Genomic DNA, 13,243 nt, shown 5'->3' on the forward strand with positions numbered 1-13,243 from the left:
AATTCTCGAGTGAGAATCGAACCCTGAACACCTGACCAATTACTCAACTCCCTGACCGCAGAGCTACTAATTAGTTAATTATCATCTTGTTTGATATTCATTGATATATCAGCTGAATTGTTATCTGGTTATCCCTCATATTTGTTTCTTTATTACCTCTTACGTTTTATTTTAAAGACACGATTGATGACACAAATGCCAACAAATGTTGATCACAACCAAAACTATTACACCAATACCGAACCATCTACGCAATCTCACCGCTACCCAGCTCCCAATATACATTCTGCCATCACGGTACCAAGCCATCTCAACCCTACAGGATCAAGAGACTACATGGTACCAGACAACCAACCACCGCCGGTAGTGAAGTACCAACTGGCAACACCGATACCAGAACCAACGAAAAAGACAATGATTCGAAATACACACTCGACGCAGACGTCACCTCTTGACACTCCAGCGCCAAGGAGAAGACCGCCTCTCCCGATATCCAAAGACTTACAACCACGTACAAGTTCGTAAAAATTATAAAATATCATTTTATTTAATACCTCAACTGAGACAAAAATTTCATAATTTCAGGCTGATGACAAAAGTTTCATAATCTTCAATATTTTTTTAAAAGGTCGAGGTCTATTAGAAGAAATATTACGGAAAGATGCTGTGGGTAATGATTCGGTCCAAGAAATCAATGAATCCAAGGATGGCAGTCCTCAATTAAACCACAATAAATACATGCAAAAGTAAGTACAACTTTGTCTATGTCAGTTTTATGAAATTTGTATTATGTATAGATTGAAACATTTTTAATAGCGAAAATAAAACAAACAATTGAATGTTTTTCTTTAAAATTTATTATAATTTACTATGTGAGGTGTATCAGCTGTTTGTATTGCATGTCAGCTGTTTCATTTTCACAAGAACAGTTTTGGTTTATAAAGCAATCGAATCTATATTCACTCGCTTCTTTGTCTATCAAAGTTAAGCATTTGGTTTGAGTTGGTCTGCGTTCGAACGTAACATAACGCTTCTTTGGATTTACTTCTTTAACCTATCGGAGTTATGTCGGAGGTACATCAGAGTTATATTGGAGTTAACTAGTTCTATGCACGCTTAACTCCAGTGTGTTTAGACACACTTATACTAAGATTAGAACCAAATAAAAAAATAAAGATAAAGCCCTGTCTACACTATTAAACTTTATGTGACATGATGATGTCATATAACTACCATATTTAGACACTTTTTTTGTCAAACTAATTTGATAGTGTAGACAGAGCTTATAGGCTGACAGCGCCTTGAAATAAAAGTTCACAGAAGAGCAAATGAGAAAGCCAACATACTGAAACATGTGAGCTAGTGTATAAAATCCTTCACAGGTAGGCAAGCGGTTGGACTATACCATTTTCATAAATAAAAAGTACAGCAATCTTTGAAGTGAGCCCTCTACACTTATACTTTTGTACTGGTATTCTGTACAGCGTATTCAATCCACAACTATAAATACAAATTTTTGTCACATATTTGATTTATACAGTATTACAATACAGCATATTTCATACATTTCTCTGAAAAACCAAGAGTTATTTACCAAAATAAACTGCAAATAAGGCCACCTGAAAAGAAAAAAGTTGTCAAAATATCCGAGTACAATTTCTACAAATAGCTTTGAAATGAGACTTTCCCAAAAATCAGAGAAGCTATTTCTGATTCGGATCAAAAAAATTGTTTTCTGACCCTAATTAATAAATTATACATAATAGGAAACTTTACAAATGAGAACAATTGCCAGTTTATGGAGGTGGAGTTTAGTGTGTGAGAAAGTAAAGTACGTAAATAAATAGTTCAGTGGAGCTTCGCTTGGTACTGGGTTCAAATCATGTCGATTTGCGTAGATGTTTATGAAGAAAACCTGCGACATTTTTGCAGTGAATTGATTGGGATAGCGTAAACAAAATCTCCCAATTGGCAAAAAGAGATAATGTGCAGGGGAAAATCTTTAAGCTCAGATTAGACAAGAAATATTTCTTACTTAAGCGTGGTTCCCACTAGCGACGCAACACAAGGACGTAACGCAACGCAAGTGAATTGACCACAAGCGATGGCTTATTCGCTTGTGGTTGCTAACTGTCTATAACTTTGCTTGTCATTGGTTAAAACGCTTGCGTTGCGTTTACGTCCTTGCGTTACGTTCTAGTGGGAACCAAGCTTTACAAACGACTTGACTTTTTGACGTAACAAAGTTATTGTTATTTCTTCATTAATATGCTTTTTGATTGATATTCTATTTAATAATTTTAGAAAATAATGAATTTTTGTAGTTTAATTGTAATACTGTATAATGAGTATTAAACATTTTGTGGATCGTAAATATAGTCTGAAATGAACAAAGACTGTGTTACAAATTCCCATTTTTCGGCCGTAGTAAACTATAAGCTTCCACTTGATAAAGTTTCCTAATGCTTTCGTCCTCTGGAGAAGTAACTGCCTAAAGGCGCGGTGCGAAAAAATGGTTGAAAACGCATTACTAATACTGTAGATAAAAATAAACATTGGGCGTATAGATATAATATTACATTACATGTGTAATCGTTGTAAATTCCCAGTTATTACATTGTTTTCTTACTATTCAATACCATTTTATAGTTTACACTACTACTTGTGTGGTATGTAGAAATTGTATTTGAAACTAAAACTGTATTTAAGTTTCTCTATTTCCATTGTGTTGCTTTACATCGATTACTCAGATCATATGGCCCATTTGTTTCCTGTTAAATAACCCCAACATAACAATTGAATATTAGCAACACAATTAGGGAATATACGTCTGACTGACCTAGTTAATTTTTTCCGTTTCCCATGTGTGGATATGACTGTGAATAAAATCACGCGCGGATGTGACGTTGCAAGAGTTGTATACGTAACATATCGGCTGTCACTGTTGACAATGTCACCGTACGTACCATCGCACGTTGATGCTAGTTCCAGCCGTGAAATATTGTTTCTACGTGAGAAAATTTGCGTAAAATTTATAAAATCCTCCCCCAACAAATTCTATGGTTGCGTCACTGCGTGAATGAGAGGCAGTATATGTTTTAATTCCAGTTATTCAAGGGACACTCCTATTAAGGGGACACTTTATTGAGTCCACTTGGTAGAGATTCTATTTATACAAGAGACCGTATCTAATAACTAGAAACCGTCCTATATAGGCCATAATCGAAAGTTTTACAACAGCTGGGTATTTTAAAGACTTCGATCAAAATATTTCCTATTTCTAAATTCTAGGCATGTTAAAAATATCCACGATCCTATTATTGGTTAATCGTGACTGAGTCAATCACCTAACTTCGATCAAATACATCTGTCGGGCTAGGTTTTGATTCTTTACGGCTGCATTCATGTTTTATTGGTCTCTAATATGTATGTATTTAATATGTTATAACCATCTCGTCGCACCTGCCTTGGGACGTTAACCCACCTTGATTTATTATCCGCTCCCACACAGTCCCAAGGTATTTAATAACCCGTTCATTAATTTTAATAAAGTGTGTACGGGGAAAATAAACACGAAAAACGCAATGGTATGGTATTGGTGGTATATTTACATACAGACGTGTATATATTTATAAAAGCATACATTGTGGGTATTATGAAGTGTTGTGATGCTATTTAACTCTCTAGGGACGCACAGTCATGTTGATGCGTGCATGGAGGTATATACCTGCATGATGCGTCCTAAAATAATAATGTCGATATGTCCTTGACAAAAAATGCATCAAAAACATTGCACCCAAAATTATTTAGTACTAGAACATTACAGAAGCCCTACTCATCCCAGGGCGTTTACATTTATTTTAATAGGCCGTAGTAATAATAATTCTACTATAGGTCGTATGTATTTTGTATGAGGATCTACGTATTTTTAATTATAGTTCCGTGGAATTGTAGAGTACTGTAATATCGTAGAAAAGCACTTAATGAAATGTCATTTAAACAGATTATGGCGTGGGTGTACGGCTTTGCAAATCACAAGGTACTTGAGTCTATGAATTTTAAAATTAAATAACCGCACAATCGTGATTTTTTTGCTTATTAACATATGATTATTACTACAAGTGGATATGGTACTAAAAAACACTTTATTTAATTAATAAATAGCACAGTAGTAGGTAGGAATGTGTATTTGTTAAAATTAAACCGTTTGGTCTGATTTTGAACCATCTGGTACGATATTAATAAGTCCACTCATTATATTTCCTTGATAAGAGAAGATAGACACACTAGTGGGGCCCATTTAGACTTATTTACCCGGGTACGTTGGTTCCTATCCACCTGAACGCCAACGGTAAGCGGAAAACCGCGTAGATTGTCGCGCGTAGAATCTGTTTATCTATCGTGAGCGGAAACCACCCGTTCGCGCCGCGTTATGTGTAAATGGTCATAAGGAATAACATAGATTCTATATTTTTATTACCGTAACCGCTCGTCTGTGTAAATTGGTCTAAGTTAGCGATAACTGTCATAAAACGAACTTACCCGGTTAAATAGCTAAGCCCGGACGCACGAGTCGATTTGCAGATTCAAGGTGGCCCAACTTACCCACACCTTACATTTTGATAAATACAATAAAATAGATTAAGATGAAAATATTAAAAGTTCCAAGGCGCAATACCATTACATGACCAACCACTGCCAGATGCGTGAAAAAATGAAAAAAATTGATACATGCTCGGTCGCGCCTTTCAATTGTGATTGGTCAATCATTGCGTCTACGTCGTTGCGTAGCGTACCAGTGGGAACCAATCTTTAACCCAATATTGATCCTAGCACTAAATAAAAGAAGATTTCATATCGATTTTTATGATTAGTATTGCTAAATACAACTAATGTTACTTCTTTAAATTAAAATACCATCTCGTTGGACAGCGAATGAAAGAAACAAATTACCGAAGGAAGTAGGTTTATTTTGTTAGTTATTTTATCTTTCAAATATTCTCATTGTTTGGATGCGTTCATTGGAAATACGAGACAACACACGATGTTTGTTAGTTTATCAGATTTATACGCGTAAATGAGTTTTTAAATTGGAAACATCATAACGAGTAATATGATGCCATTATTACCTTGTCTTTGAAGTATATGAGATGTAGTAGTAGTAGTTCAGAAATAGCTTGGAATGAAACTCAATATACTTTGTAGGTAATACACATCTTACACGTGAGTAGACAACACAAACAAACACGATAGTATTGATACTAGTTTCGATTCCGTTAATTCCTTAACAAATTCACATTACGTATTTGTGAAACTTAAATTAGACTATAAACATGTATACTTTGCTCTTCATTTTACTTTCGTAAACTAACTTCACAAAATAAAAATAGTGTTAACCAAAAAGCTATTTCAAGTAGTACGAGTTATGTTCCACTTGAGTGCGTTAAATGCGAGATCTGTTCCACTTGAGTGCGTCAGGTGCGAGTTTTGTTCCACTTCAGTGCGTCAGATGTGAGATCTGTTCCACTTGAGTGCGTCAGGTGCGAGGTTTGTTCCACTTGAGTGCATCAGATACTAGGTTTGTTCCACTTCAGTGCGTCAGGTGGGAATTTTGTTCCGCATGAGTACGTCAGGTGTGAGTTTTGTTTCACGACGAGTGCGTCCTATAGTTTTCAATTGCACCATACTAAGAAAGTAAAGTTATTTAATCATTACTACTAAATTTATAAATAAAATTGTCAAAATAAACACCAAATCTCTGTCTTAACACGTATTCGCAAGTACCACGTGGTTTAAACGAGTACTGGATTAATTTTGGGCAATCATGAAATGAAGTGATCCAGGCTATAAAACGTGTTCATTCCATACACGTATAGCAACAATTTAAACGGTAATTATTCGAGCTCTAAATGTATCGTTATGAGTTCCTGAGAATGTGACATCATTTGTACAGTAAATCGATAAACTTCCTTTCTCGTAAACCGCACGTGACGCGAATTGACCATTATCAAACTATTAAGTATTATTGGGGTTCGTGACGTTTCTATATCTTCGTACAATCCTTTGTAGCATATACTTACAGCCTAAGTACCACTTGTATTATAATACGTAGAAGGTCTAATAATAATTCTGCTACAGGTAATGTGTGAAAAGTTGGTAGGCCTACAGTATGGAACGCACATTATTTAATTGTTGCGTCAATCGCGTTTCATAGTGACTACTGTACAGATAGTTTACTATGCACAGTATTGAGTTACTCATGCATCATTTTAGTAGACATAAGCTAACGTGATACGTCTCATGTCATTCATAAAGTATAATATGCTAGCTTTAAAATACGGGGCGCCGGTTGGGACATTGCAAATTATTTAAACATAATAAACATTCTTTTTATAAATGGCTTCTTCAGTTAAAATACGGGGTTTTATGAGCTTTACTCCGTGACTATTATGACGTTATGGCCTAAATTAATTTAAAATAGTTTTGATTAATACTTTCACCTTTCGGAACAAATCATCATTTCTTTTTATCTTTTGTTTATTCAGTTTTCAATTCTACGCTTTCACCCCTAGTAGCGGCAACCCCGGCGGCAACTCATCACGTCTCTCATGTTTCCCCACCCGGCCGCGATTTTTTTTTTCGTACATAAGTTGGGGACCCTCTCATGAAACGTCACAAAATAAACATGAATAATTCATCAGTTAAATTTTCTTGTTCCGTGTGCACCCAAGCGTATAGCAACAAGAAGTGATTACAGTAGTTTACACAAGTGCGGTACGATTCTAGGCCTATCTCCGCTGTGGTTGCCGCGTGCGATTTCATAATAGAATAGCGGCGTTTTGTGTGGATTGTCGAAATAATCAGCCTTTAGTTTATGGTGTGTTTAATATAATTTATTACTAAAGAATTACGTGTTAAAATTATAGTTTCTATTGATATTATTTAGGCCTAATTACTATTCTCTAAACCCATGTCTATTCTAGTAGTAGCTGTGTTGGTGTGTGTGACGTGTGTGTTAGAGTCAGCAAAATTAAACAATATTTTATTTATTTATTTTACACAAATTATACACATTCTTTATTCTTGTGGGTCTAAGCTTTCTTTGGGCTATGTCCAATGAATTACTACTTAGTGTAATGTCTTGCCTAGCTGTCGATTAGCCTCTACTCGACACATTTTGCATAGTGGTGTGTGTGTGTATGAAGAAGAGTGCGCGAAGGCAATCACGTGAATTGACTTAGAATCCTAGGCCTACTGTAAAAGTATCGTATCGCAGTTGTGTAATCACTTCTTGTTGCTATACGCTTGGGTGCACACGGAACAAGAAAATTTAACTGATGAATTATTCATGTTTATTTTGTGACGTTTCATAAGGGGGTCCCCAACTTATGTACGAAAAAAAAAATCGCCACCCGGCCATCTATTTATAAATATTCTTGTGACTCTAATCTCTGCTGCACATATTTATCAGGATAATTGAAATGTAAATTCAACCCTTTCCGGTTTGTGCGGTATTTTTCCCTTGGTGTCCGTCGAAGAACCGCGTTTACATGAGTCATGACGAAGAAGGGACTCGATCAGTGCCAACACGCTTGTCCCCGCCCATGCTGTTTCCATCATGTCCACACGTCATACGCGCTTGAGGGCCAATCAACGCTCGACTACTACGACGGCGTCATTTGACGTGTTTATAGTATGTGCCATAGCAAAAACTGTCAGCGCATCTTGTGATGTGTTCTTTTCAAAACCTACCTTTTGTTGGAATGAATTGAAGCATGGAAATAAATGCGTCACGTCTTCTCAAAACAAATTACAACTGAATAATTCCAGATGATATTTTGTAGATAATTCAAAAGGATCTAATTAATTATTTTATGCAATTACGTAAACCTAAATCATATGCTCAATTAGATTACGAAATAGTATAATGAAATAACGTAGCCTTCAAAATATGAAAAAGTGAACCTAGAAAATAGGCCACTTTATAGCTGAACGCGCGCTCTATCAACAACGCCCGCCAAGTCAACCAAGTATCCCGCCTTTGGAAGAGGATACTCGGGTGACCCAGGCGTTCTAGATTATTTATTTTAAATGAATCTGCTTTAAAGTATTACAGCTATTTGTAAATTTTAACCCAAAAAACTGTAAACCATGGATAAACTATAGTATTTATTCTGCGCATGCCCAGTTAAGCTCGTCAATTATATTATCTCTCCAGGCCATGGAAACGTTTCATGGTCTCTTTTGCAAGACCTGTCGCGTCAAACCATGGCCACGCGGTGGATCCCGTTTGATTACGCCGCTCCTAGGTGAACGTTTACCTGCAGATGCGTGACGTGTGTGTACAGTATTACTATTAGCGTTATTATGACCCGAAGTAGAATATGGCTTTGAATAACAAAATAGAGGAAACTCACAATTAAACTCGAAGTGAATCATGTAAAAGAATGAATACAATAATTGATGCAATATGCTGCTTGGGACATATTACTTAGCTTAATCAAATTACCTATTGCATAAGATTAAATTCAATACTCGTATATAGATAAATATAAAAATTTGTAAACTAACTTATTTTTTATGACGTTATGAAGGAATGAAGTGAAATGAATCAACAATCATATAATCATTTGTGTCTGCATAAAATATTATCATAGGTATGAGACCTATATTTATACGTTGAGGGAAAAGGCGAACAGACACACCTATTGGACTAAAATCATAATAATATATCACTTTTATTCAATGCAATAACATCTATATGTAACATCTTGTGGCCAAAGGCAAAATTGATAGTTAAAAATTACATTAAAATGGTACCTATAAAATTAAACTAATTTCTTATGCTACAGACTAAAATACACAGTTGTAATGAGAATCATTGCTGGCGTATCATAATTTCACACACATTTCAAATATATTTTGAGAGGAGTAGACTTAACGTCATCGCTGTTAACTACTTCCCTCTTTAAACTGTATACATCATTATCTTCCCCCATCAGTGATACCGAGGCAGACAATTACGCGGACGTAAATCAATTTTGTGTTTTTCAATTCCTAGCACAAATCGCCGACGAATGTTGTTGTTCACGCTGTTTTATAGATTTATTGAAATAGCGTCAATCGTAGAAAACCGCAGCAGCGTAACCAATCAGATACGCGGGCATCATCCTTCAAACAAATGGATTGCGCCGTTAGTAGTAGTTTGAGGCGATATATCGTTGTTTTTATTTTTAACCAATCCATTTGCACTGCACTATTTTATCGGATTATTATCAATCATAAACCTGTACCTTTAGGCGTCGACATCAATCAAAAGAGAATCCCGGTGCCTACGTCACATTACGTCACACTGACAGTGACACGACCCCGACAGTGATTTGCCCTACATCACGTAATTGCCTGAAATCATAAATGTATTTCTAGTCCGCTCGAGATTAAATCTTTCATTCGCTTTACATTTTGACATGCAAATCGTGACCAACTTGTCTATATGGCCCAAGGGTAGCTAAAACATGTCCTTTGTGTTGACAGCGCATGTCAGTGTTTAACATTAACGTTAAGCTAAAGAAATTGTTACGCATACTGCATTGTAATATTTTGAATCTTTATTTTTACGTTATTTTATATTTTTTGTTGTTGTAGGATGCATGCATATAAGAACGTATCAGATTTTGTAAATCCACAGTGCGTGGTTTTGTTACATTTTTTGGAATAAAGTTACCTATATATATATATATATAAGTGGTATAGGGACGTGTTTATCATAAAATATAGAAGCCAAACACCTTAAGGCACTCCTTAGTCCACGTGATACAGGCGTAACAGCAGTCCCCCTCTTTACTCGCCGAAACATCAGGCTTAATACACTGTCCATGCGATAGATAATTTAATAGATCCGTCCCAGAATACAATCGGAAAATCATACGTCAGAGTCCATGTTTTTAACCACGCGCGCTTGCTAAGTATCTGATTTTCGTTTCGCTGAAAATGTTCATCTAATTACGATATAGATAACATTACAGGATGACAATGATTAATGATACTGATGACGTACGTTTAATTAAAAATTCCATATTTGTCATGGGCTGTCTGTAAAGTGTGTGCGTACTCGAAATCTATGATAATAAACGCCTAATGTGAACGTGCGTTTAAAGTGAACTAACTCGAATTCCAAGACCTGATTATAAAGTCTTGGTGTAGTTTACATTAATCTTGAGGGCTTGATTGTTGAAATAGGAAACATCATTCCAACATGCATAGTTCATTACGATGTGTTATCCATCTTGATTGATGACGTCAGTAACATCATCTTGCATAATACTTGAACGAGATGACGAGCTTAATAGGATTACTGGTTTATAGCTATATTTCTAGTATACTGTAGTAATATAAGTAGTAAACAGAGTTGTATAGAAGTGGGGGCATTTTGTGCGGCGTCTCGACTGGGCGGCGATGAAAAAATATCTATAGCGACCCTTCACTTGTTGATTTTATATATTGATATTATACGCGACCGATTTCAAAGGCGGCCGATATATTCAAACGCGGCCGATTTATTCAAACACGTACGATTCACATTAGGCCTGAAGCAAAAGGAAGCGAATTGATTCGATTTTGTACAACTCTAATTTAGATAATAAGCTAGGTTGAATGTATCGTAATATAGACACCATATTATAAGTTCGTTTTCTAATCGTAAATAATAATAATGCTTTAATTATCCAGACTAGATCGGACAGTCCAAACAGTTTGTCCGAAGACTTTTTCACTTTGAGTGACATTTGACATCAATCGTTTTGCGAATTGCTTCTTTTTTTTTCTGCGTAACAGGATGCTGGTAATTAATATTCATATCATAAATGTCATCTTTCCCTTAGATTTGGCCTAGATACTTTACCTCTTTCTGACGAGGTCTTAAATCTGCGTTTTAATATGTTCACATGCGCTCTATTTTATTGAGCCTACGTGGAGATTTGTAAATCAGTATATAATATTATCTGATCGAATGATCTGCTAACCTAACATGTGTTTGGAATTTTAGGAAAGAGGACGTCGTTTAGATTTCATCAGTAATGAATGATATATCGCAATCAAATCACTCTGTTAATAGCTGTGTGGGTGCTTGTCATGCCTAGCTAGCTGAATGATGAAACACTTTTTTAAGTGTAACCTATCTATCAAATTGAATGATGATTATACCACTATCAGGGAGGAAATGTAAACATCATCCAGGTAATGAATGTCACGGAGGACACGCCCCCAAATACCCCATGGTGATGAGGAAATAAAAAAAATGTAAATAATAGTATTAATGTTCACACGTACGGCATAAGGCACCCTTGCGTGTGAACATAGGTAGTGGCGTTGTTAACGCAACTCACTATACTAGACCATGTCATTCTGTAAATGATTCCCGCAGATCCCTATAGTTGTCCAATAAACGCGCGAGTAGATCACTCTATATTTATAAGACTCAAAAAGTTGTTGCATATTAACTTTGTTAAATTACGATAAACCAATCACCTTGTAGCATACCTTTATTAGTTATGCATGAACGACTTCATTGTCAAGATTCGTCTATCACTTGTAATGGTACCTTACACTGTTTCTTATATATTCATTCTATACTATACGATATTGTATGCGTATACTATAAGTTAGTGATACTTTATATTGCATTTAATTCGTTTAGCGTTATTTTTAGCTCGGGGTAACGCTTAATTTCAGTTTATTCCTGCTGAGAAGCGTTTTTATTAATAAAATACCTGATTTACATAAACCACAGAATCCACAGTCTATTCCCATATCCCCTTGCGAGTGTTAGAGTGAGTTTGCATATTTAGCTTCAAACCCAATTACAACATTCGTCACGTCAGCAATTTATTTGTTTTTTTTTTTTTTTGCTCGTTTATTTTTTTTTTCATCGATTCAGTCATGACATGCATAATGTTGGAAATTGAACAAATATAGTATTAAACGCGTTCATGAAATTTACATTCCCCTGAGGCCAGTGGAGATAGACAGTGCAAGGTCAGTGACGGAAGTGAAAAGCGCTCCTAGAGCGCCTGTCGATCCGTATCCGAAAGTTAACAAGGCCTGCTCTGCTGAGATAACTAAACATCCCGTAAGCTTACTCTCAGCTAAATCGGATTGACACTAAGTACGTGGCCTCCATGACCGATTCATAGCCAGTTGTGTGTATGATACTACAGTATTTGCAATGTAGCCAATTCTTGCTTACTACCATTCACTCCCCAAGCACATTTGAGTCGGCGATGAACTTGCAAAATAAAATGTCGTTTCCTGTTTATTTATAGACTTTTATTGGCTTAATATTCATCACGTTTTCTGTTAGTGTATTTTTCTATATATTGTAGTATAATCTTACTATATTTATACTTTTTATAGCATAGGTATAATAATAAATGCATACAGTAGGCCTATAATACCTTTCCGTTGTGACACTCCTACAAGGGGACACTTTCCTGTAAAAGAACGAAAGTCAATATGATGTAACAGTACTACTGTCAGGGAGACCCCTTTTAGGGGGACACCTTGTGGGCTTAACGAAATTAATAGTGGGGTTCTATGTAGAGCACGCACAATGTCTGGTTTGCAAATGGTTTCGAAAACCCCACAATAGGTTGGGTTGAAACGACACTTTACATACGTATAGAGGCAGTAAAGATTGTATTGCCTTTTTGCTTTTTATTGTCATTTTGAATTTAAAAAAAAAACCATAGTAAAACAACGGTGCGTCATTCAATTTGAATATGTGTTTTTGTTGACCACAAAAGTGCATATCAACACAAAATCAACACAGTAGACCTACTGTAATAAACGCATATCTGTAACTCTTGAAAAACATTTTAAAAATTATATAAATGTATTCAGAACATAACTGAAAATTGTAATTGTTTATTTTACATTGAAACCTTTATCGGTGAACAATGCGTTACCCGTAGCGCCCATTTGTCGTGTAGCGTAAACGCTATCACATAACAACTTTCATTTGAATGTGGGTCATTTGGCGTGATATAGTACGCACTATTAAACGATCGTTTAATAGTATGTTTCTTCTGTGATATATAACCTTTCATCATTCACCTCATGCCATTATTTGTACCATCACATTCATTATTTGTATAATATATATGACACGCTAATAGAGTATGACACGCTTTTTTAGCGCTATAGTCAGTCATCGCCAAAGATACATAATCAGTTCAAATAAGGTCAA

General features: G+C 35.7%; 1 protein-coding gene across 1 annotated transcript in view; it reads left to right on the forward strand.

Moving 5' to 3' along the window:
• LOC140060506 (uncharacterized) overlaps nucleotides 1-13,243 on the forward strand; it is a 64,749-nt gene that overhangs the window by 2,779 nt on the left and 48,727 nt on the right. The window contains exons 7-8 of the mRNA XM_072106755.1: nucleotides 178-517; nucleotides 629-746. Of these exons, the coding sequence (XP_071962856.1) occupies nucleotides 178-517; nucleotides 629-746 (458 nt within the window). The remainder of the gene's footprint in view (nucleotides 1-177; nucleotides 518-628; nucleotides 747-13,243) is intronic.

This window comes from Antedon mediterranea, chromosome 10 (assembly GCF_964355755.1).
Source record: "Antedon mediterranea chromosome 10, ecAntMedi1.1, whole genome shotgun sequence".
Taxonomy (NCBI): Eukaryota; Metazoa; Echinodermata; class Crinoidea; order Comatulida; family Antedonidae; genus Antedon; species Antedon mediterranea.